At 40.6% G+C, this 25,961-nt stretch overlaps 2 protein-coding genes across 5 annotated transcripts in view; one reads left to right on the top strand and one right to left on the bottom strand.

Moving 5' to 3' along the window:
- CEP290 (centrosomal protein 290) overlaps positions 1 to 16,517 on the top strand; it is a 101,177-nt gene extending 84,660 nt beyond the window's left edge. For 2 of the 3 annotated variants that reach the window (XM_072146523.1, XM_072146521.1), the window contains exons 44-54: positions 162 to 995; positions 1,184 to 1,318; positions 2,355 to 2,441; positions 4,605 to 4,769; positions 6,771 to 6,893; positions 7,647 to 7,819; positions 10,116 to 10,257; positions 10,495 to 10,568; positions 10,880 to 10,962; positions 13,540 to 13,649; positions 15,507 to 16,517. In XM_072146523.1, coding sequence (XP_072002624.1) covers positions 162 to 995; positions 1,184 to 1,318; positions 2,355 to 2,441; positions 4,605 to 4,769; positions 6,771 to 6,893; positions 7,647 to 7,819; positions 10,116 to 10,257; positions 10,495 to 10,568; positions 10,880 to 10,962; positions 13,540 to 13,649; positions 15,507 to 15,683 — 2,103 coding nt within the window. In that variant the 3' untranslated portion in view covers positions 15,684 to 16,517. The remainder of the gene's footprint in view (positions 1 to 161; positions 996 to 1,183; positions 1,319 to 2,354; positions 2,442 to 4,604; positions 4,770 to 6,770; positions 6,894 to 7,646; positions 7,820 to 10,115; positions 10,258 to 10,494; positions 10,569 to 10,879; positions 10,963 to 13,539; positions 13,650 to 15,506) is intronic. The other variant, XM_072146524.1, reaches the window with a different exon arrangement.
- Positions 16,518 to 17,471: 954 nt separating this feature from the next.
- On the bottom strand, positions 17,472 to 25,353 carry RLIG1 (RNA 5'-phosphate and 3'-OH ligase 1). Of its 2 annotated transcripts, none has more exons than XM_072146529.1 (7): positions 25,180 to 25,350; positions 24,420 to 24,537; positions 22,771 to 22,866; positions 22,478 to 22,594; positions 21,587 to 21,784; positions 20,929 to 21,098; positions 17,472 to 18,082 (listed from the first exon to the last, which is right to left on the bottom strand). In XM_072146529.1, the coding sequence occupies exons 1-7, from the start codon at positions 25,267 to 25,269 to the stop codon at positions 17,897 to 17,899; spliced, it is 975 nt and encodes a 324-aa protein (XP_072002630.1). In that variant the 5' UTR covers positions 25,270 to 25,350; the 3' UTR covers positions 17,472 to 17,896. The 2 variants fall into 2 exon arrangements, with proteins under 2 accessions (XP_072002630.1, XP_072002631.1); XM_072146530.1 differs by having other exon boundaries at positions 17,977 to 18,110; positions 25,180 to 25,353.
- Positions 25,354 to 25,961: the final 608 nt, after the last annotated feature.

Here is a 25,961-nt window from a genome sequence, read left to right as displayed (position 1 = left end):
TCCCCCATCACATCACAGATTCTATCAATCACAAGTCCATTATCCTGAGAAGCTGAAGACAATGACAGGCAGTGAATATGGTAGATGTGAACATCTTGTCCTGTACATGCTTTGTAATTTCTCTTTTCTTTGTACACAAAATGATACTTGTCATATCTCAGAATGTAGAGGAAGATGCAGAAAAGTCTGCTTTTCTTTCCTGTGGACCAAAAAATACAGTGACTCCTAAGACAAAGAGAAGCCTCTTTAAAAGAACAAAGGAGAAGAAAACCATTGTGTCGGAAGATGACTTTGAGGAGCATATGAAAAAGTTGTCTTCTAGCACAAGACAGGACATGGAGACGAATGCTGTAGAACATGAGGATGTCTTACATCATTGCCCGGCTCTACATTACCCAGATAATGTATCTGTGACAGCCGGAAGTGAAACTGCTTCAGATTTGGGTGAAGAATTGTGTGTTTACAGTAGAACAGAAAATGCAACAAACTCTAGAACTCCAGATACTACCCCACCAGCCAGCAACACACCTTCACCAAGATCAGGAGATGCCTCGGCATCTGCCAGCGGGGCACACTCCTCCAAGCCCACATCACTTCCAGTCAGCACGACGGCAACACCAGGGCTTGGTGACGCATCAGGAATTGGAAGTACACAAGCCATGGATGAGCAGGAGTCCATTGGTGACATTGACACCTCCTCCACCAAACCCAGCAGGACAAATACAATTCAAGAAGCAGATGAAGACCACCGACATAATGATGGACAATCAAGTCCAAAAGCAGCAATGAGAGAGCAAGAGCTGAGAAAATTGAATTCTATGAAAAACTGTGGAAGCCTGATAATTTCTAATGCCAAAAGTCATCCTACTACACATAACTATCAGCAGGATTCTTGCTCTAACCTTAAGAAACATGAGTCAAATCTAAGTATAAAGGACACATGTGAGGAGGACTACACTGTTAAACTGGATATGGGTTCAGACGTTCTTCAGCAGGTGTGAGAGTCTTCCAATACAAAACCTCCCTCATGTTTATCCTTTAGCAGTAGGCGACTTAGTTTATCCTTTACAATTGTATTTAGTTAGTTGTGTCTTGAACATACCTGAAACCCAATGTATTGTATAGACAACTTAGAAAATGAAATTATTTAACTTGCATTAAAATGATTGCTTTTTCCTGTTAGACGTCAGGTGTAGGGTCAGAGGACCCATCCAGCAGAGAGATGGAACTACAGAAGGAGAATTTGAGACTCTCTGCTGAAAATGTGGAGCTGCAGTTCCAAATGGAACAGGCGAACAGAGACTTGCCACGTTTAAAGGTATGAAGTTTATGTATGGACATGGATGCATGATCTTAAAAGATATCCTAATTTGAAGAAATATTTACTGGGAAGTTGATACATTTTGGATTGGAGGGCTCAGTCTGGAGGAGTCTGAACATAGTGGTGGTCTTACTTGTGCCCTTCCATTCCATTCAATGTCTTCTCCTCTTTTGTATTTTTATCATTACAGTTCTGAAGGGCACATGCGCAGGTTTTCAGTAGAGCATGCATGGGCAAGAGCCAGAACCTAATGTATCTAATACTGATGGGCATAAGCTCATCAACTCTTCTCTCCGCAACAGTTTACCATGTTAATGACCAGGCAGTTTTACTTTTTTTCTCATGGCCTTCTACAAGATATAACTTTTTTATATTCCTGTCCTAATCTGTAATTTAATAATCCTGGATAGTAGATTCCTCATGGTAGATATGAAATATTTTGGAATTTCTGAGTTGTGAACTGTGTTTTTTTTTTTTTTTTTTTTTAAGGGTCGACATTACAGTATTTGTTTTTCTTTTTAGACTTATATTGTGTTTTTTTTATAAAAAGCGATATAATTTTTTTTTAATATTAAATTGTCCCACAAGGGGACACTCACATTAGATCTATTGTATAATGGGTGGTCTGGCCTAATCGAAAGTCAGCACAGGCAGCCCTAGGGTCCTTCAGTTGTTTGCATGGGGCACCTCGCATGCCAGGTCATCTTGAAGTTGTTGGAGCTACAACTGAGCACGTCACGGGACACCAGGAGCGACTGAGGAGGTGAGTAAAGCTTTATTTTATTTTTTTTTTTAAATAAAAGCCCTTCCCAGCCCTGCTGCTAAATTTTTCTAATAGCCGGACAACCCATTTAATCAACTTTATAGTGGAAAACCTCAGCACCCATTCATATATACGAACTAGAAAACCATAATTTATTACTGCCGGCTAGACTTTTGTGCTACTATTTTTTTTCTATTGATGCCTGATTGGTAGAAAAAAAAGTTAACTGTGTAGTATGTTTCTACTAACGCAATGTTTTTCCCTGTTTAGGATCAAATAGTTAATTTAAAAGAAATGTGTGAACTTCTAAAAAAAGATAAGTTGGAAGCAGAACGTAAACTTGGAAATGTCAGAGGGGTGAGTGCTGGTGCCTTGTACAATTCTGTGAAGCACTATTTGCTTCCACATAGACCCTGTTACTACATATTTTCACCCTAGTCACACCAAATGCTCTGTTATTATTACAGCGAACCTGTCAGAATATCGGTGGTATTTTTTCTGTCCACCATCATTAGTATGGCACTTATCAAAATTCTTTTATAAATTCACTGTTACTTTTAATATTATCCAAAACACGGTCTCATAAAACATGCAACAGTGGAAAGATTTTTACAATAACAGTTTCAATAATTTATGAACATTACAGTGCACATTCTTACTAGATGCTGTATTGATGCCTGTGCCACCCACACGCAAACCGAGCTTGTTCATTGCAGATCCTTATGTCAATACATTCAGGGGAAAAAGGCATCCTGTAACAACTATAGTTATTCTCTGCGGGCTATAGACTTGCTCTGTGGCTCAGCATGTTTTTTTTCCCCTTTCTTTAAGGTAGTGAAATAAGTTTACCGTAGTCAGCCTGTTAACCTATTAAGGGGAAAAAAGGTTGGGCTTGCCGCACCATCCAATTCTTGTCAGTCTAAGGGTCTCGCGCCCAGGACCTCTTCCCCTCCCTCTTGAGAGTGAGCAAATTAAACATCCGACCATGATTATGCCTTATTGAGATAACATGAAATAGAAACATGAAATTTACTGGCAAAGTAAAGAAAAAACTATACTGATACATACAGTCTCCATCCCGCATAACATTGTATGTTTAAAGGAAACCTACCACTTGGGATAGGGCTTATAAGCTGGACATGCCGTGCACCAGCTCAGGGTAAGCTGGTGCCGGCGCTTATCTCCGTTATGTTTTTAAACAGTTTTAAAGCGTTCAACAGTTTATTAATGTTTATATCCTTACTGGCTTTCCCGCACCGGGGTCCGCGCTCGGCGCACCATGCGCGCTACCACTTCCTATTCAGATGCACGCACGGTCGCGCGCATTGGTGCGCCGAGCGCGGACCCCGGTGCGGGAAAGCCAGTAAGGATATAAACATTAATAAACTGTTAAAACGCTTTAAAACTGTTTAAAGCTGGTGCACGGCATGTCCAGCTTATAAGCCCTATCCCAAGTGGTAGGTTTCCTTTAAATGTAGTGAAAGGTTAAGACCAGGCAGGAATGAAATGGAAAGAAAAAAAAAGGCAGGGATGGAGGGTTGGTAGGATGTAACAGAATGTAGAATATAAAAGGGGAAGCAAGTAACATGAAACAAAAAGCTTAACATTTATGGAACCGTTGAGGAGACCAAGTCTTTACTAATGGCAGGCAAGGTCAATTTGTCAACCTGGAATGTTTTTGGATGTCGCAAAAGCTTTCAACAGTATAGACTGACCATATTGTGGTCTGCCCTGAAAAGAATGGGATGTGGTCAACGTACTTCTTAACTGCACAGCTACAGCACTTTATAGACTTTAAGAGATGGGGGTCCATAGAATTATGTGGTTATAGTAGTTGTCATTTCAAATATTTTGCAAAGAATGGACCATTCTGACGTTGTACACTGCAGAGCATTACCAAATACATGCAACCTGAGGCATGGGAACATAGAAGAGTTACTGTAGATATGTGACTCAGGTGCTGCTAGCGGCAGGAATTGTCATTTTCTGAGCAGTTACAGGAGAAGATTGAAACTCAGACTCTTTTACAATTGAGGCATGCTCTGAATATATGAGCCTGCACAACATCTTCAAAGCTGCAGTGCTTTATATTGTTAATATACATTTTATGGTCAGGTACTGAGGCACAAGTTTCAGTTTCTTACAAATAAGTTGAGAATTGGAAGAGAGATGTACAAGAGCCTCACCTTTAGTTCTTTCTTTGTCCCCTAGCTGTTCCCCATTTTCCTTTATGAAACAGTGCACTACTGTATTGTACCCCAGCATTACTGCAAAAAGTTGGGCTACAATCTGGTGCAAAATGCCCCTGCTTCTCATCTGAGTTGTTTAATCTTGACATATTAAAACTGCATCATGTTGGGCCAGTAGGTCAGAAAAAATGACTGTTCTTATGCTTATGAAGATGAGATTTTTGGTGCCCTTTCTAGGAAATGTCATCTCATAAAATGTCCTAGAAAACATGTGAATATTAAATGCCCAAGAAATAGAAATAAACATTATCTCATTATTACATTGAAATAGTCTGGAAGAAGTGGAAAGACCATTCCAGAACTAGAGAAGACTATCGGCTTGATGAAACGAGTGGTTGAAAAAGTTCAGAGAGAAAATGAGGAACTAAAGAAGGCTCCTGGAGTACAGACAAATGAAAAGCTAACCATGCTGGAACTAGAAAATGAAAAACTTAAGGTATACCTTTCCTTAAAGATGCTATATTGAGAAAAGTGTAGAAGGTTAAAGTGTACTTATAGGTTCGTAATGATTTTTTTTTAAATCAAATTGTTATATCTACTTCCTCCTTTCAAACAAACAGAACAATACTTGCATCTTGTTGCTTACCACTTTTTTTTTTCCAGAGTTACTGCATTTTACTTTCTAAAGCTACTTGTCAGAAATCCTCCTCAACAGAAGTAGCTTTAGGGCAAAGACAAGACGGCTAGACCTCATCTAAGTCTGTTACATATGCCTCACAAAAGATGCACAATTTTTTGTGTCCCAACAATTTGCCAGGCTTGTTTATTTCTGTAGCTCCCGACTCATAATACTCATCATATAATGCCCCTTTTACCTTTGGTACCCCATTTATTGATTTCTTTTATTTATTCCCCCTCCTCACCAATAATGCCACACCCTCATGTTTTTCCACTCCCCCCCCCTCCTTTTATATAGTGGCTATTTTCCTCCTTCCCCTTCACATTGTTCCATTCTCTTTCTCCTCCACATATCGCGGCCCTTCTCATCCTCCCCATCAAATTGATGATCATCAAAACCAAAACAAATACCTCTCTTTGTCCCCCATGCAGCAGTCCTCCTCTGCCACTGGTACATGTGGCTTTGAAGCCAACAGGCACATTTACATCTTTGCATCATGCCTGCTGGCCTGTCTCTGGTTGTATCAAAAAAAACTCACTGATGATGCAGGGAGCCATCAAAGCATTCAACTCTATCTGCGCCTTCAGGCTGCAGATAAAGTTGGACTCCTGGGACATCGGGACAGTGCTAGAAATCTGGGGCTGTCCCACCAGATCAAGGATGGGTGTGAGGTATGTATCACACTGCCCAGATTTCTCATAATGCTTTGTGTTCTCCTTAGGATGAACTTAGGAGCACATTCAATCCGCTTGATTCTGGAATTCCACTATGGCTCATATAGAAGGGTCAAGATAAGGGCCCTATGGACAAAATGTTGTTCTTATGTGATAAAGCGTTTAATAGGGTGTAGAGAGAACAAGGCAATAACGGTCTACAAGTGTGACACATTCATCTTCCCCTGTTAGTCCTCTTTCATGGTGAATAGCACAGTCCTCGGCATATTACCAGCCACACACTTTAAAGGACACCTGTCATCAGGTCTGTGTCACTTGTCCTGTCACTACTACCTGTTGGAACAGCTCACAAGGATCCCATCCCAGCCTTTATCTAGATATTTGATACATTATTCATTGTAAAATCATCTATTCTTTATCATATAAATGAGGCTGGTCACATGGTCAGAGGCAGTGATGTCACCCCTGTTACCCCTCCCCTCTCCTGCCCCTGCTCATGTCTGTGTGTAATGTATAGTAAAGCATGGCTAGTGTGTGCTGCATCTGCTGACATGCTGCATCCTCCTAATATACAGGTGAGAGACACAGACATCAGCTACACATGAATCTGACATGTTCTGCTGTAACATGGCTGCCTGGAGCTGTTGTATCTCAACCTATACACACAGGCTGCAGGGGGCGCCAGCACCAGGAAGCACATCATTATACAGCCTCACATCATTATACAGGCTGTCAGTCATGCACTGGGGGTGTGGCTGTACCTCCCACTCATGAATAAGGTGGACAGCTTGAATATGCTAATGCTTCATTGGACATTTCACAAGTCATTTGCATACAGCTTTAGGCCCTCATTGCTTAGGTTTACAGGCATGTAGAGGGACAATGAAGGGATAGAGGCAATGCTCTCTAATGGCAGTTTATGAAAATATATTTAGTTTAGGGGGGTTATTTTGCATGACGGGTTCTCTTTAAAGTATATTTCCTTTGTGCTGGTTTTTTCTTCTCTCGATGTAAGCAGCATTCTCCGTACACTAAAACTCTACATTATTCTTGTGTTGTTGGTGTACAGCAGTACATTAATCCATGTCTGTGTGTTGGATGAGATCACTTCTTCATAATCATTTTTCTTCTATTGCCCACCTAGTCAGAACTTGAAAAGCTGCAGCTGCATGTGGGTGGACAGCTAAGTACCAGATATGAAGCAAAGACAAAAGGCATAGAAAAAGTCATTGCTGAAAACGAGAGACTTCGTAAAGAACTCAAAACGGTGAGCAGAGCATATCAGTGATCTGCGTCCCTTTCTAACCACAGCCAATCGTACATGAATAAACCGTTCAGATGTTTATTTGTATGATCACATGTCAGCACAGCGTGGGGCTGCTTATGGGATGCAATTATTAGATTATTATATATCATACCACTTACTACAAATATCAGCCATTTCTAAAGGAAAAAAATGTTTTATAGTTCAGTCAACAAAAATTCATATTAAATGTTGGACAAAAAAATTTTAATTTAATGTAGTTTCAACTAAACTACACTTTTTCCATGTACATCAATCTATGGTAAATTTGGTATTTTAAATCATATCATCTTCTGGAACCTCATCATATACACTGAATTTTATGCTGAATTTCTTGTGGCTCCATTATATTTAGAATCCTTGGCCCCCAATCATAATGCCAATATCATGGATTTTATCCAATGTATTCTTCACCCATTTTATAACCTCTCTAATTGATCTACTTGCTAATGACCGGCATGGAGGGGGACCGCAGCAATGGCTGCCGCTAAGTCTAATCTTCAGAGGAGGCCTTATATTTCACTAGGTCTTATTTTCAGGAGGGTGGCTTATTTTCAGGGAAAGAGGGTAGAGACCTGGACATATTGTCGGATTGGTGACTGTGCAGCTTCAGTTTGCTGGATTGGAGCGGGACAACCCAAACCTAAAGTTAGGATCCACTCATTTTTAGTGCTTATCATCGCTAGTTTTTTATTGTTACTTCTTGGATGTATACAGGAAACTGAAACTTCAGAAAAATTAAGAATTGCTAAACGAAATTTGGAGATAGTCAATGAAAAATTCTCTGCAAACTTAGAAGAAACCAGAAGTAAACTAAGCTTTGCTGAAAGCAGAGGACCACAGCTGGAAGGAGCGGATGGCAAAGCCTGGAAGTCTGTTGTCGTAAGCAAGTACGTGATGTTGTCTTCTCAGTTGTTTCTCTACTCTAAGATATCATTGTTAATTTGATGGTTAAAGGGGTGTTCCCATTTCAACAAGTATTGGATATTGTTTGAATAATGAAGTGATACAAATTTCCAATATATTTTCTGTATCAATTCCTCACAGTATCTAGATCTCTGCTATTATTACTTAGTATTATTTTTCATTGTACAATATTAATTTGTGAAGTGGGAATATCCCTTTTAACTAAAATCATGCTTAAGGAGGTTTTCCAGTGTGGATCCATATGATAGTTCTTATTGGTGCTGGTCCAATACTCACAATCATTTCCAATTAGCAGGTCCTAGTGGCAACAACTCTCCAAAAATCCAGCAGCATTTCCTATATGGTAGCCGCTCACATTCAGGTGTTACTATAGGTAGCCCCTTTAATGGAATGTTCTGTAACTTTTATAAAACATATTCAAATTTACACTTCCAAAACATTTTTGCATTATTGAATTAAAATATTTCAGCATACACCCAGAAGTTGACCACCTGCAGAGGTCTAGCACCAACCATACATACAGAAAGAACTGTGGCTCCCCAGTCTCTGCCCTATACTTTGCAGTTTTGATTACAGGTTTTTGTTTCAATGGGGAGAGACAGACTAGACAATGGCAAAACTAGGGATCAGGAATGTTGAAGCAAAATCTTTTCTATTAAGGGACATTCAGTCCAAGCATTTCTTAGGCTTCACTCACACGATCATATTGGGGCGGGGATCTGGCCACACAAATTCCAGCCAAATCATGACGCCCATAGAAGTCTATTAACTCATTCACGGTGTAGTGAGTATACTGTGCATCACCACATCTTGACAGAGCTGGATGGCTGCCGTGCAAAATGTAGAGCAGGTCTTATTTTTGGCGTGGCTGCTCAGGTTCCTATGGAGAGGAAGAGGTGAGGAGTTATTTAGGAGTTAGGCCTTAAACTATACTGGTAGTTTGATGTAATGTAACATTGAATGTACGATGTATAAAACTGGAGTCTAGGCTCACACAGTATTTTCTAGACCTGACACAGTTGTAGCAACCTAGGGGTTTTTAGAAGTAGCCTCAATGGAAACCACAAAGATATTGCTATGAACTTATCACAATCATATTATTATGTATTATAAGGTTGTAGAATAATCAGCAATGATTGAAGGATTGGCCTTTTATCATATTTTCATGTACAGAACCGTGTTAGGGCATATAGCTATCATAGTGGGATAACAACAAGACTATGGGGCACATTTACTTACCCGTCCCGTCGCGATCCCTGAGTTACGTTGTCCGCCGAGGATTCGGAGCTGCCGCGATTCACTAAGATCGTGCGTCCAATTTCCTGCATGTGTGACTTCCCCACTGAGGTCCTTCGAAGTTCACCTTCTTCTTCCCGGTGCATGTAAGTGCATAGCTTGTGACACAATTTTGAATGTTAAATCCCTCGTGTTGTCCGAATACGTCGGATCGCTCGATGGCTCGTCCCCCGATTTATCTTGCGAGAAAGCCAATGTGCCAAAATCTGATCGCGTGCGACAAAAAGCCCTTCTAAATGTGGTGCACACCGGAAATTGTCGGATATTCCGATGATGGTGCGGTCCGTGGACCCTTAGTAAATGAGCCCCTATATGTTTTAATGACCAATATATAATCCAATAAGATGCCCAAGCTGCAGTCATCAGGTTGCTTCTTCTCATTCACACAAAAAAAAAATAAACTCCTTAAATCACTGTCCTATTATATAGTTAATAACTTGCTCACTTTAGTTAAGGGAGTAACTTCCTATAAATGAGGCGGGCGCTATACAATAGGTGCTTTAAATGGTTATACTATAAAGTGCGGACAAAATACAAAGGGATCATAATAACCGTGGCTTGGCATTGTGAGTGGATGCTGCCTCGGAACATGGTCCTATATAAGATGTAAGGCTTCTAGAAGGTGGAATAATATCTTCTATAGGAATGGCTTTTCAGCGGTGAATTCAGACCAATACAATTAATAACCCTTGAAGCGCAGGGATGTTACAAAAGCTCCAGTTGCTCTGCTTTGTGAGGAGCAGAGATAAGTCTGCAATGAAGCTGGCTACATAATGGCGATATTTCCATACAATCTATACCAGAGATTAAATGGTTCTCAGCACCGCTGCAGACTTTACAGAAAACTGGAGTACTACAATTTGTATTCAGTTTGATGTTACGCATTTTCTTACTTTGTTATGTCATTGATACTTTTTTTTTATAACGAAATAACAAGATAATGGTGTTTTTTTACCTTGTCAGGATGTATGAAACGAAGATGAAAGAGATGGAAGCTGAGCTCATAAAGAGAAACAACAGCATTGTTGATCTGAAAAGACTATTGAAAGAAGCAACCGTGCGTGAACGGAAAACGGAACAAACGATTCAGCAGCTAAAAGATGAAGTAAGGAGGAGGATCCTGATAAAACCTACAAAACCTTACCTTAGAATTTGTATCTGTGTTACTGGAATCCTATAGGAACACAATATACTAAGACACTTCATCAGTCACCCTGGAGCACATGAGTATCTCCATTCTATAGAATATTCACAAAAAATGACTTTAAATGTTTAGCATATCAGTTATCTAGAACTTAATGTATTCTAATTTTAACTTTTTTCAACATTTTGTTTGACTAAGATTGACATTCTAAAACACTTTCCTGAAGACGCCAAAACGGACACAGGCCTTTCCAGAGAATATCAGATACTCCGGTAATGAAATAGCTGTTACTGTTGTTTACGTGCTACTGAATTGCTTCCATGTGAACTGTATCTTATAGCTATTGTTCTATCATATCCTGGTAACATGTCTCGTAGACACTCTGTTGTACTAGACTGAATTTAACCCCCATACCCCTTTAGATATTTGATATGGTTCTTTGGATGAGTGCTACTGAAAAGCACTTGGCTAATTCTCTTACACACTGTTCAGAGATCAATGCTGTGTTTTACTTCATATTGATTTCCTTTAAACTAAATCAGGTTCCTTTGTGTGAATTATCAATACGGTATGTATGTTTCAGGTTGACCAATAATCGCTTAGAGAATGAAAAGGCGGAGCTGGTCCAGCAGCTGGAAACTTACAGACAACAATCCGCCTCCCTTGGTATGTATTGTTTCTGTTAATAGGCATAAATACAGTACAGACCAAAGGGTTTTCTTTATTTTCTTGAATAGAAAAATTGTAGATTCACACTGAAGGCATCAAAACTGTGAATGAACACATGTGGAATTATGTATTCAACAACAAAAAGTGTGAAACATCTGAAAATATGTCTTATATTCTAGGTTTCTGCTTTGCACACTCTTGGCATTGTCTTGATGAGTTTCATGAGGTAGTCACCAGAAAAAGTTTTCCCATCACAGATGTGCACTGTCAGGTTTAATAAGTGGGATTTCTTGCCTTATAAATGAGGTTGGGACCATCAGTTGTGTTGTGCAGAAGTCAGGTGGATACACAGCTCATAGTCCTATTGAATAGACTTTATTTCTGAACAGAACTTGTATTATGGCTAGAAAAAAAGCCGCTAAGTAAAGAAAAACAAGTGACCATCATTACTTTAAGAAATGAAGGTCAGTCAGTCCAAAAAAATGCAGAAGCAGGTTAACAGAAGCTCAGATTAGAGACCAGGTCAATGCCACACAGAGTTCTAGCAGCAGACACCTCTCTATCACAAGTGTTCAGAGGAGACTGTGTGCAGCAGCCTTCATCGTAAAGAACACAAGGAATGCACATTAGACCAGTAGAAATCTGTGCTTTTGTCTGATGAGTCCAAATATGAGATCTTTGGTTCCAACCACCGTGTCTTTGTGCAATGCAGAAAAGGTGAAGAATGGATTCTAGATGCCTGGTTTCCACATGGAGGAGGAGGTGTGATGGTGTAGGGGTGCTTTTCCGGTGACACTGTTGGGGATTAATTCAAAATTAAAGGTGTTCTGAACTAGCATTGTTACCGCAGCATCTTGCAGCGGCATGCTATTCCATCCGGTTTGTGTTTAGTTGGACCGTCATTTATTAACAGGACAATGACCCCAAACAGCCGTCCGAGGCTTTGTAAGGGATCTTTGACCACGAAGGAGAGTGATTGGGTACTACGCCAGATGATCTGGCCTCAACAGTCACCTGACCCGAACCCAATCGAGATGGTTTGGGGTGAGCTGGACCACAGAGTGAAGGCAAAAAGGGCCAAAAAATGGTAAGCATCTCTGGGTGCACCTTCAAGACTGTTGGAAAACCTTTTCAGGTGACTACCTTTTAAATCTCATCAAGAGAATGCCAAGAGTTGTGCAAAGCAGTAATCAAAGCAAAAGGTGGCTACTATGAAGAACCTAGAATATAACACATATTTTCTTTTTTTTGTTAAGTACATAATTCCACATGTGTTAATTCATAGTTTTGATGCCTTCAGTGTGAATCTACAATTTTTAAAGTCATGAAAATACAGAAAACTCTTTGAATGAGAAGGTGTGTCCAAACTTTTGGTCTATACTGTACACACAAACACAGTCCATAACAACAGTGTTTTATGGCTCTTCGCATAATTGCAGCACAAGCCTTAAAAGGAACCTGGTCCCACATTTTTCACAAATACAGCTAGTGACAGGTTCCAATAGAGCCCTTCTTTTAACTAAAAACATTTTCTCTCAGATCCCCATAAAATCTAATTTATAATTTTGTCTGGTATCCAGGGATACCTATAGCGAGTCGGGAAGGGGGGGCATGGCCTTCTCGTGCTGAATCCAGCAGCTCCTCCTGCCTTCTTAGCATTCAGCAAGGAATGTCATGTGACCAACATGACATCATTTAAGGTCCTAAAGCCACCTAACTGATAACATAAAATCACATGGAGACATGGGGAGGAGTAGTTCATGGAGGGTTCTGTGATTTCATTTGATCATGCATGGGGTACAGTTATCTAATGTTAGGAGGCTAAAGGACTTTAGATGATGGCACCCTGGTCACATGACATTCCTTGCTGAATGCTGAGAAGGCAGAAGGAGCTTCTGGATACAGCCCGAGGAGGCCACCCGCCCTGACTCTCTTTAGATATCCCTGGATACCAGGCAAGATTATAAATGGGAATATGAGGGAAACAATTTTTAGCTAAAAGATTGTGTCATTTAGCCCTATGGGAAACCTTTACTGTTGCTATATTTATGAAAAATGTGACAGGTTCCCAAACTGACCAATTTTGGTGGTACTTATAGAGCATGATGATTTCTAGCTGTAAACAGGAGATTATATAAAATTTGTATAAAGCAAACATCAGCACCAAAACTGGCCTGAAACAACTGGCATATATATGTTTCTTGCGCTGGAAAATCGAATACATACAGGAAGGCAAAAGATATGTTACTGACTTTTTGCACATGGGCTTTTACCTTCCTGATACAGATCTGACATTGATCAACTATCATATTTGTGACCCGCGCTGATCAGCCGACTTTGGCTATCACCTTGATAGCCTTGATTCTCGGCAGCTGTAATCAGCCGATTGAGTCCAAAATGCCAGGCATGTCTAATATTGATAGGGATAGGTCATAAATCTCATAAGCTTGGAACCCCCTCCAATACAAGTCACAATGCTGTATCAGAAAGTTGGAAAACCCATTTAACTATAAAAAATTTTTAAAAAAACACTATGTTAAACAACACAAATCACAATTTTATATTTGTTTTTAGGAACTGATGAGCTCATTCAAAGAGATAGAAAATATGACAAGTTGATGGAAGAAGTAGTGGACCTTCAAACACATACCAAAACCTCTGATTTGGAGAAACAGCATTTGAAGGTAATGCCCTTGTTGTCTACCAGCTTAGAAATTCCAGCTTAGTAAATATGACATTGTAAATGGTACTTTATGAGACTTTAATTTTGTAGACATTTCAAATTAGTAGAAAATTAAATAAATCGCCCACAGAGAGAAAGAGTAAACTTATGAGGCATCCAATGTCAGCAGAAAAGAATCTGTGTAAATGGGAGAATAAAAAAAGTTAGATAGTACAGTTCAGTGGTGAACGTACAATAGTGGGGAATTTATCATGCACCAGCGTCTGATAAAGGCCACGCCTGATGTATCCGTTGGGGGAACGTGGCTTCCAGGTCCAAGGAGTGTTGGAGATGCAGACAAGCACCTGGCATAATGGTTCATACCTGGTAGAAATGCCCCAAACTGCAGCCCTTTTGGGAGTGTGTGCTTGACCTCAATGATTTGAAGAGCCACAGCATCAATAGCGATCTAGCCCCATTACTGCTTTCGCTGCTTCCCAGGGCCAACATCTGCAAAGAGTTTGTATGTTCTCTCTGTGTTTGCATGGGTTTCCTCCCACACTTCAAAAGTTACATATAGGTTGATTAGATTGTGAGCCCCATTGGGGACAGGGACTAATTTGGCAAACTGTGCAGTGCTGCGTAACTCTGAGACACATGCAAGTGCAATGCGTTTTTCATGCATCAATCGCCAAAGAGTGCAATGGGTTTTTGATGCATCTCTATAGACTTGTATGGTGCATTTTTCACGCGTGTGACCTGCAAAAGTAGAGCATGCGGAGATTTAAACGCGCGTTTAAAAAAAAAGTGTGCATGTAAAGGATTGTAAACCAAGCACAGTTACATGCAGCCGTGTGTCCCCTATGGTAGAATCCATTCTTCTTTTAGATTCTTATGCCCTTGTTTTAAAAAAAAAAAAAAAAAAAAAAAGCTTTAGAAATTATGCAAAGGAGTCTGAGGGGCTCCAACATCTATGGAGCCCAGAGCACCTCAGGATCATTTGCATAATTTTGCATAAGGAAGAATAGATCCTGCCAGAGAGGGCACACACTAGTACAGTGGTGGCGAACCTATGGCACGGGTGCCAGAGGCGGCACTCAGAGCCCTTTCTGTGGGCACCTGGGCCATCACCCCAGCACACCAGACAGGACTCAAAGAATCTTCCTGCAGTTCCAAGCAACTTAAAAGATGCTGCTTTCAGTCATATTTTCATACTGACTTCGCTACTTGGGACTGTAGGAAGAGGGAGAATTAGACCGGGTCAAATTATTTTTGGAGGACCTCCTGCTGGCCCCACGTTTCTCTGTGTACAGAGGGAAACTGGAAAGAAGCTAAAATGATGAAAATTTTCCATCTTTCTACTGTGTTGCTGTCCTCAGGAGGCCATTATGATTGAAAGTTATTGAACAGGGAGCAATTAGTTACTGCTTTAATTTTTGGTTGGCACCTCGCGATAAATAAGGAGGTTTTGGGTTGCAGTTCGGGCACTCGGCCTCTAAAAGGTTCGCCATCACTGCACTAGTATGTCAGTGTTCTTGGTTTACAATCCTTTATCCTGGTGGTAGATGTTGTTTAAGCATGAACCTGACCTGTATGTAACCTGGGAACTGCCTGTATTGGAATCATATGAGCAGTTTAGGGTATAGCATTTCTATTATTTGCTACTAATGTCTATCTTATTTGGAAATGCACTAGTTGTGGCATTTCATAGTTTCATCTTTATTTAGGTTTTTAATGCCTGTCATTTACAATTATTTACAAGTTCTTCCATTGTGGTAGCGTCCTATTACTATGGAAAACGTGACTTTCAGCATTATTTTGTAGCATAAGTGGAATCTAGATTGTCTACATTTGAGGTTTTACATGTTTTTATTTGTAGGAAGAAATCAGAAGGCTGAAGAGGGAACTTGAAAATTTTGATCCTACATTTTTTGAAGAGATTGAAGATCTGAAGTACAATTACAATGAAGAAGTTAAAAAGAATATACTCCTAGAAGAAAAGCTAAAAGCCCTATCTCAGCAGTTTGGTGTCCATGTAGACATTCCCATGCACTAAATGTAGTATAGCATACCTCCAAACAGGGCTTAAAGGAAATCTACCACTTAGTAAGGGGCTTTTTGACCAAACATACCTTCATATAGCATTTGTTATGCAGGTTCAGGAACTGATCTCAGCTTCTACTGTAACCTAAGCATTATCTGCAAAAAAATGGATTATAAGCTCGTGCAAATTATGCTCTGGTGCTCCTCATGCCATCACACAGACGGCTCAGTGCTCTCTCGCTTCCGGGCAGCAGCCAAGTGCTTGTGCACATGCGCTACAGCTCCTGAGAAAAGGGACGTGGGGCATACTAAGTGGTAAGTTTCCTTTAATAAAGGGTTGTTTCTAAGCAGCACAATCTGCTTCCCATAAGTGGCATATCCCAAGCCACAAACTTCAGTGGAAGAGCAGACATCTTACTCCAGAGAGAAAACAAGAATTTTACTTATCCTGATGGAAATGTTTTCACATTATATGAAAAATTGACATCACTTTTATAATATCCTGACTGCAGTAATAATATAAACTGCTTAGGTGTTTAGGTCCGTATCTTTTCAACAAACGTGAGCTCTTATCGTGGCGAAAATGTACGACGGAACATGCACCATGACTACGTTACTGCAGTGATATAGAAGTAAAGATTGCACTTGAATATATAGCTATTTTTTTTTTTTTTACTTAAATTGTCGGTTTCCTTGCCAAATCCATTCTGAGGCTGATCTTTTTGTATCCTTTATTACAAATGTAAATACAGAATGTATAAATTTGTTTCTTTTCAGATATAGAGTTGTATATTTTGTAGAGGTTGTGGATTTTTTAGCATTTTTAAATAAACTTCTCAAATATTAACCTCGTAATCCTTCTTGATAAATACCAGTACTTGGCACTAGGAGGTCTTCAGTGCTCCTGCCCATGGATCATGGACTGTGCCCTGCCTGACCCCAGTGCAGGGGACTTCTCCCTTGAAAAGCAGCAGTGCAGAACTGCAGATATTAGTAAAAATTTCTGAATTATTTCATCGCCATCACTTTTGCTTTTCCACCCTTAGATCATCTTAATATATTAATATATTGTTAAATGGATGTTTCCATTCCACATGGCAATAGACTGCCCTTATATACTTAAACTCTATCATGCCCATCAGATATATTCACCATTCACATTACTGGATATCTCCCAGCAGTGCTCCTGTACTTCAGGTAAAAATGAAGTTTTATTTTTACGTAAATGAAGCACAAGTCCTTTCGGGGGGCGTTACTCAGACTCTTGCATGCCCCACAAAGCACTTGTAACTAGCCTCCCTGCTCCTTCTTCCACTCCTGCTCTGTGCTGAAATTTCACATCAGCACCAAGAACAATAATTTCTTCTGCATGATATCAGACAAAACGGAAGAGGCAGGTAAGCAAGTTACAAGTGCTTTGGGGGGCTTGTAAGACCCACAGAGCCAAGATTGGCTCTAATGCTACCCAGCAGGGTGAATGATGAACACAACCCCATCGGTATGATAGATTTCCTTTAATCACTGTGAGTCAGAACACATAGATGCATAACTTGGTGACAAAAGAAATCCATTTATTCATTTCCAGGTAGTATAACACTAGAGCACTGCAGAATGTCTGCTGCAATCTGCTGGTTACCGCTGCAGCTTGCGATTAGTTGCGATTTGTCTGCTACAGGGGCAGAGTTCAACCATTGCATTACAAATATGCAGCATTACCTGACCTACTGAAGAATCTAAACCCACAGGGTTAAGCCCAGGTCATACCTCACACCTTCTATCACCAAAAGGTCTGACGAATCTGTTAAAGTCTATTTCCAGGGACTTTTAATCTTTCCATGTGCACTGGAACTTGCATCTAATTCTTTGCTCAAATAATGGAAACTAACACTAGAAAAGTCATTAAAAGTCCATCAAAAGGATATTTTAACATTCCGATACAATCTTTGTACAAATCCAATCTATTGTTTTTCCAGGTATAGAAAGGAATGGCACAAGGTGATGTAAGAAATGATCACAGGTTATCCTTAAAATGTTCTTGCTTCTGGAAATACATGCAAAACATGAGAGAATGTTATTAGACGGTGTAACCTTTGTAACTTAGGAAACATTGCACCTTGTGGACATCTGTCCTGTGGATCAGGCAGAGTGCGTCAATGTTAATACTGAATATTCAGCATCCGGCTCAATGAGCTGAAAACACAGAGGTTTCTTCATGCAGTTCTGTCTTTACTCCAGCAAAATGTCTTTCAATCTGTCGTAACTGCAAGTGTCTTTTTTTGAAAGTTGACCTAAGAATGTGCCATTATCCGCTTCATATTCATAGTCACATAAACCCAATCGAATAGAAACTGGTTTGGAATTTAGGTTTGTGTCGTTCAGCGGCCAATGTAACCCAAGGTGATGGCGATGAAGCTAGAAAAGAAAATTACAGCTCCTAAAACTAGATGACACAAAAGCAAGGTTAAACATATCTACTAACCAGTACCACGTGCATGCTGCATTTCCATGTATGTTCTAAAACCCTATTAAAAAGGAACATTAACCACCCTTGAAACCTGCATGTTGCTGCATTCACATTATTCAACCTATCTGGAACACCATGTTCCCCCTCCCTCTGCCTACTGTCATCTGACACAGTGCTCCTGCACAATGTGACAGCCTGTAAAGTTGCTCTGGATTTATGAAGGCAGAAGGTTATGGATAACAAATATAAAAAGATTGGCAAATGGATCAGTAAGGCCCTTTGCACATGTACGTACGTCAGCTAGCATACGGCCGTCATATAAGTGCATTGTGCACCGTACTGTGCCGTTGCTTGAAAAAAATAAAAATAAAAATCTTTTTTCTGTCCGAACAGCCCGAGAGCAATCCTGGTCCTGGCCCAAGCATAGCAAACAATGTGCAAGAAGCCTAATTGCCACTAGTTTATCATGCTTGATTCTGATGATATCCTTAAAGGAAATCTACCATTTGATTTAATGCATTGTGAATTGTTTAATCTATTCTCTCAAACTGATTGGTTTTGCTTCAAAAACAACTATAAAATTATGATAATGAGGCTCTGTCGCTCCTGTGGCTGCCCCGGTGATCTCCTCTTACCCTAATTATGCACTGCTTCAGCCTTGTCCCTCCCACATAAGCCGAGAATACGTCATCACTGTGTTGTCCCTGACGGGTAGAAGTAATCAATCGCTGCACCATACCCCCAGCTGCTGTGTAGGAGTCATCCTGCTCAGGTTGATTAGTCCTGTCTGGACAGTTCAGGCAGCTCCAGTGTATGTTGAAGTTATGTGTTTATGTACAGCAGCTTTCCCAAGGCCCTGAATTTTATAGTAGTTTTTTGGGCAAATCCAGGGGATTAAACAAGATGAATAAAAAATGATATGGGTTTTCTAAAGTAGGCGGGGTTATCTCCAAGATGGCCACCACAGGAGACTACATTTCCCATGATCCTTCAGTTCTCAGTATAAGCTCCTCCCTCTTATGCTCTGCTCCCAGAGATTATGTAACAGACTTTATTGCTCTGTTACCATAGTAATGATGCAATCACTGCACATTACCTCACTGAGATGTGTCTCACCATAACACTGGCCATACCGGATGCCCTGCAACCAGCTGAATACAGCCAAACTAGTGGTGATCACATGACCTGCCCAGGCAGGTGCAGGACATGTGATGTGGTCATGTGACCAGCGGCCATTTTCTGTTCTGTGGCTGCTCCGGGCAGAGAAAATCAACTGCATTTAATTCTTCATTACAGTCTATAACCACAGCATTTTTCTGCTAAGGGTTGCAACATTTTAAATAATAAATAATTACATATTGGCTCATATTTTAATGAATATGAATTATTCCTAGAATACCCCTACAAGGATATAAAGAGTTGGAGATGAAGAAATAAAGAAGGAAAAGGTCCTAGGAGGCACTAGGATCCCCTGGTCAGATTGTAGAGCTGCTCAGGATGACAATACATCCATGTGTTACATCAGGGGTCCCCAAACTTTTTACATAGGGGGCCGTTCACGGTCCCTCTCAGACCGTTGAAGGGCCGGACTAAAGTTAAAAAATAAAAAAAAAATAAGAAATTCCTCTGTACACTGCACATATCCTATACTGCTCCTTCATCATTAATTATTTCCCATACTGCCCCTCCATCATTAATTATTTTCTGTACTGCCCCTCCATCATTAATTATTTTCTGTACTGCACCTCCATCATTATTCCCTATACCGCCCCTCCATCATTAATTATTCCCTATACCGCCCCTCCATCATTAATTATTCCCTATACCGCCCCTCCATCATTAATTATTCCCTATACTGCCCCTCCATCATTAATTATTCCCTATACTGCCCCTCCATCATTAATTATTCCCTATACTGCCCCTCCACCATTAATTATTCCCTATACTGCCCCTCCACCATTAATTATTCCCTATACTGCCCCTCCACCATTAATTATTCCCTATACTGCCCCCTCCACCATTAATTATTCCCTATACTGCCCCCTCCACCATTAATTATTCCCTATACTGCCCCTCCACCATTAATTATTCCCTATACTGCCCCCTCCATCATTAATTATTCCCTATACTGCTCCTCCATTATTAATTATTCCCTATACTGCCCTATACTATATTTAAGGCCCCCATAATTAATTATTTTTTTTTATATCCGGGCCCCCCGGCCGCCAAAATATATTTGCTGCTGGTTAAAAAAAAAATCCTATACTCACCTCTGGCAGCGGCTCCCGAGTCTTCTATCTTCGGGCTGCTGTCGGCCGGGAAGGGGTGCGCGGCCGCGTGATGACGTCATCACGCGGCCGCACACTCAGGTTCACGGAGCGATGTGCGCCGGGGTCGTCTTCCGGCCACATCGCTCCACCTGTAATAATAGTGCTCGAGCGGCCGTATCGGCCGCGTCGAGCACTATTCAGGGGCGGGCAGGAGCTTCCTGTCCGGACGGAGGCTCCTGCCTGACTGCCGCGACTTGCCGGGGGCCTCAGCAGGAGCCGCTGGCGCTCCAAGGGGCCGGATAAAAACGGGCCGCGGGCCGCATGTGGCCCGCGGGCCGTAGTTTGGGGACCACTGTGTTACATGGTCAACCATCCTTTTAAGTAGGAGAAACTAGAACCGTGACGATATTCTGACCTACAGCAACATTTTTGCAATAAAGAGTAATACCTCGGAGAGACAACTCCTTAAACTTTTCGTAACATCAAAACAGAGGTCCTGTCTATTATATCCTATAATAGTTTACCTTGAATAAAGATCCATCTTTGCAGTGCCATACTACACCTTCTACTTTCCCCTCTTGACAATGCTCAAACCAAGACATAAGACTGTTATGATCCAGAGCCACCAGATCCTTTATGACGAAAGCGCCATGAGGGACAAGAAGGTGAATTGGATTCTTCTTATTACCAATCCCTAGAAAACAAAAAGGAGTTTCCATACACCAACTCACTACTAGATTGAATTTCCTGGCATAAACCACTAAGATGACTTTGCCTGAATTGCGTAAAGAGGGCTTTTGGTATCTACTGTCAGCATGGTAACAACATGGCTGCCTGTGCAGCGCTACCAAGAAACGCTTTCCTAGAGAAAAGCAGTGTTGATTAGTTTTTGCAAAAATGTGACTGCACTCTGTTAATAAGCCTGTATGTCTTTAAAAGACTCGTGCTGGAACACTTAACGGGGCCAGTTTTCCTTCAGCACCATCAAGTGTGCATCGAGAGGTGTGAAGGTGCCCTGCACTCTCCATGTAGAGCAATTACACACCAGGCAGAGATGGTGCACAATTGTATGCAGACACAGTCAGTCGCCGGATACATCCAGAAAGGCAGGACTTAGGTTAAATGCCGGCATATGATAAATGTCCACCAAGGGTCTTAACCAATACTTCCCAATACACTTACCATATGGGTTTCCATTAATATTGGTTCCAACAAGTTCCAATGTTTGTTCAAGAAGATCAGACAGATGCACAAGACAAATTTCCAAAGATCCAGGATCATCTTCCTTGGGTTTTAATACAATGGCTGCTCCCATTACATAACTTACAGCACATGAGTGCCAACAATACTGCTTATTTCCAATTTCTACAGGCACCCAACCTGGTGGGACCAAAAAAAGAGAACAAGTTGGACGTAAAGTTGTGTAGTTACCAAGCTGAAGCTCCCGGCCACAGTACAGTGTGTCACCATACCGTCCACGCAAAAAGTTATTTTCCCGTATGTACAGACGAGTGCCATGCCTCGCTATGGAGAGGGAAGGGGCGAGGAGTGCGCGGCTGTATGCTTGCTCAAGCCATACGTTAGAGTGAAAGAGGTTTACAGTTAGAGGAGTTGTCCACTTTCAGCAAATAATTGATATTGTTTGTGTAAGGAAACGTTATACAGTTCGTATATGCTTTCTGTATCAATTACTCCGTTTTCTAGATCTCTGCTTGCTGTCATTATTTATTTACCGTGGACAGAAATCTGTCCATGGTCATGTGATGTCACACAGGTGCACGGCTCAGTAGTATCACGGAGAGTAATCAGGGCTGTGTGTTATAATGAACCATGCACCTGTGTGTCCATCACGTGACCACAGAAAGATTTCTATCCACTGGAACTAAACAGAAGCTTTCTATAGCAGCACAGCAAGCAGAGATCTAGAAAACTATGAGGAAAGGATACAGAAAGTACATTGGAAATTTGCATAACTTTTCCTAACATAAACAATATAAATGATTTGCTGAGAGTGGACAACCCCTTTAAGAAGTGAGAAATAGGAGTGCAGTGTGTGAGATACTCAGTAGATACCTGGTATATGGCCATTCTCATCAGGATATGGATTGCCATTACAAATCTCCACACCCTTAGCAGGAATCCAGAAATCAGGGACAACTTTGAAATCCTCATCAACATTCCAAACAAAGCCTAAAATACAAAAGGAAATCCATATTACGAGAGCCAATTCTCTACCATAGGACGTGATGTAGATTTATATGAACACAGATCACGGAGAAATAAATGGTAAAATACAAATAATAGGAAATCTAACAGTAAAAGAAACATTACATTGTGAACAGATTGATACACTTGACAGCACAAACCTTTGGAGCTTCCCTTTGAATAAAGATATTTTTTGAACCTCTTTTCTGCCTGTTTTGTTGGCTTCCTATCATATCGGGCCCATAGATAAGGCAGACCTGTGGAGGATGAAAAAGACAAGGATTTCTCATGGACTCGGAGCACACAATAGCATAGTACAAAGACTGGAGGCTTTGATCTGTCCTGCCTGAGGATCCTAAGAATAGAAGGGGTTAGAATAGATGGGCCTCCGTTTAGAGTCTATTATTATACAATCATGTCAAAATAGCAGACACCAGCGCCTCACTCCTCGTGTTCATGTAACTATCTGAGCAAACAGAATCAGAAGATTTGTAATGTGTGAATAGTGAATTATGTGCGGTATGTCCTCACCTAAAAGGTTTCAATATGTAAGGGCTAAGTGCAGGATCAATGCATTTAAATACCTACCATCAAAATTAAGCATAATAAACCAGGGACACTTACTCATAGATGCCGGCAGTGTGACTGTGGTAATCTTCCAATATTTAATTGCTGTGCTGCAGCACAGAGGGGCTCTGATAAACCTCTAAGAGCCCTTCTGACTCATTAGCATAATTTTAAAAGTTATGGCCATGGATAACAACTATAAGAAGATTATCACAGTTACTTTCTTTCATGGTTCATCCATGAAAGAAAGCTCTCAAATTTATAGGACTCTATATTTTTCATATTTTTAGTGGCGCTATTTAATATTCCATGGAAAGCTAAAATAAAATTCAGTGTGAATCCATAGAGACGTTTACACAATAAAGATCATTTTTAACCCCTTACTGTGCAACTTTAGTCAGTTTTATTGCTGTTTTTAGCTCCTATAACTCAGTGATGGTCAGTGTAAAATTCCAGAGTTTGGACGGGGACTCTCTAAGCAGACAATTCATGATCCATCTAGTTCTGAGAGCTGACAATGTGGTTGGATTATCAGGGTACAGGTTTATATGCACTTTCATTTAGGTTCTGAACATTGTGTTAGTATCTGGCACATAGAAACAGAGAGATGAGACAGATCAGAGTCATTAGATGAATATTAGACACAAGGACACACTCCATCTCTGCTATCTCACATATCACACACACAGTCAGCCCTGCTATGCCTCCCCCTCCCCTAAGATAAAAAAAAACATATCTGTCTGTAGCTTGTAGAGTAAGACTGCAAATTGCCGCAGGAAGTGCCTGTTCTTGAGCTGGTCTTGTAATGCAGGGGGCAGACAGGAGAAGCTATTCATGAGAAGAATCCGAACATAGTCAGATTTACAGTCAGATCCAGGGACAACCAAAATTGTAAAAACCATGACTGATAGAGACAGGTTGGAGTTATATCTGTGAAATTTTGTATTTTTGTTAATAACAGTGAATTAGAGAATGTGTTATTTTGTTATCCTGAGTATATTTAAGAATCTTGTCTTTGTGGGAATATCCCTCTAATAAGGAAGAAAGGCAGGGGGAAAAGAAGGAGCACATTTCCTTAGTAAAGCATATTACAAAGTGTACTATTATCTGCACTATTCATTTATAAAATTTTGTTGAAAGTTGAGTTATTGTATAATAACAAGAAGGGGGTGCCCCATTACATATACACAATATGTTCAGACATCCGAATCTAGCCACACACTACAGCAGCACAGAACTTTACCTTTGTGAGTTGTTACATAGCAGCATGTACCATCTACCTTCTCTGTAGCTAACGCACTGTCAATACCAGCGTTCAACGCCAAGGGGTTTAGAGTTTCTGTAGCCAAAACTTTGAACATCTATAAAAATAGAGGTAACAGTATAAGATAACTAGAGCAATAATGCATCACAGAGTGAATTTCACATTCTAGCTTTTCATAATATGATATAATTTCTATAGTGTGTGCTCAGTATACATGTCATCACCTCAGAGACTGTGGAGGGACATTACCTGGGTCCTGTATGTGCACTCTGATGATGCCACCAATAGGGGCACAAAATAAAGATGACATTTCATCTAATATCACTCGACCTTGCAGCATATTGTTGGGGATTAGGAGAACTTGTACAGAATCTGAAAAACCCAGCTGCTTACTTACACAAACAGCGCCGCAGCTGTGCAGAGGTTCCATATGGTATTGGAGATCAGGTGCATTGATAACAGATGCAATACCTGGCACAGCCTATGGTAATGTGGGGCGCTGTTTTTGAATTAACTCTAGAAAACCTCATCAGAGCAGTTTATTTGGAGACTTTAGTGCAATCATAGAAATGTATTTCTGAGAAATTCACAGAGGGAACTTCATCATCAGATTTCCATGTCATTTATTACAGGAGCCTTCTGTAGGCACCTAGAGTTACCTATAGCGATCATGTCCTCACTTTATCACAATGACTGAACCCTGCAGCCTGTCAAGTGTACATGAAGGAAGGGTCATCACCTGGTGCTCCCGCTTGGAGGAGGGCTCATCCTTCACCTGAGTGACGAACACACAGGAGATCTTCTGCTGCACCGACCCCCTCTCCATCATGTCCCGGCGCTCAACCCCTGCTCTACCTGCACATCTGACTGCAGCACTTCCGCCTCTGCACAGACAGCCAATCAGCGCCAGGATTTCCAGTCACGCTGCTGCTTGACAGAGCAGTGGATGACGGGAGATGTAGTTCCACGTGTGCTGCTGTGATAATATTAGTAATTAAGGTTTGGACATAATAACATGATAATGAAGCTGAAATGCTGAGCTTACAGACACAGGCGGAAAGCAGCAGCGTTTTATTATGTGCTAGTCCACAGCCGTGACCCTTTTCTGCAGACCTCTGGCACTGCATATGTCCCCTTCCTGTGCAACTCTTTTTTTTTTTTTTAAGTGTTTTTATGTCAATATATTTATTCACCAATTCCAACTACCATGTGCATTCCGCAGCCACTGAACTGTTCATGAGAATTTGTGCTCAATTCTTTTTTTTCTGTTTAGAAGATGTGAATAAAAATGACCTTTATATCCATAAATATTCATTAAACCAGTTTAACATGGTTTACCAAACTATTTATCTGTATTTTATGTCAATTGCTTAATTACTTTTTATTTATGCTCACTATTGCTGTATGGGCTCTTTGGGAAAATATTTTTTTTTAATTGCACAAATTTGGGACGCAAAATTAACAGGTCCTTATGGACCAGTGGATTATTGTCCCAAATCTCCCTGTTAGAATTATCTCCAT

Source organism: Engystomops pustulosus, chromosome 4 (assembly GCF_040894005.1).
Source record: "Engystomops pustulosus chromosome 4, aEngPut4.maternal, whole genome shotgun sequence".
Lineage (NCBI taxonomy): Eukaryota > Metazoa > Chordata > Amphibia > Anura > Leptodactylidae > Engystomops > Engystomops pustulosus.
This window is presented reverse-complemented; position numbering and strand designations above follow the sequence as displayed.

What these genes read in the sequence shown, in the direction of transcription:
- RLIG1 (XM_072146529.1), bottom strand. Translation starts at nt 25,269, where the DNA reads ATGATGGAGAGGGGGTCGGTGCAGCAGAAGATCTCCTGTGTGTTCGTC. An exon ending in CTATGTAACAACTCACAAAG is followed by an intron (nt 22,867 to 24,419) that starts GTAAAGTTCTGT and finishes CATCCTCCACAG; the next exon opens with GTCTGCCTTATCTATGGGCC. An exon ending in TTCAAAGGGAAGCTCCAAAG is followed by an intron (nt 22,595 to 22,770) that starts GTTTGTGCTGTC and finishes TTTGTATTTTAG; the next exon opens with GCTTTGTTTGGAATGTTGAT.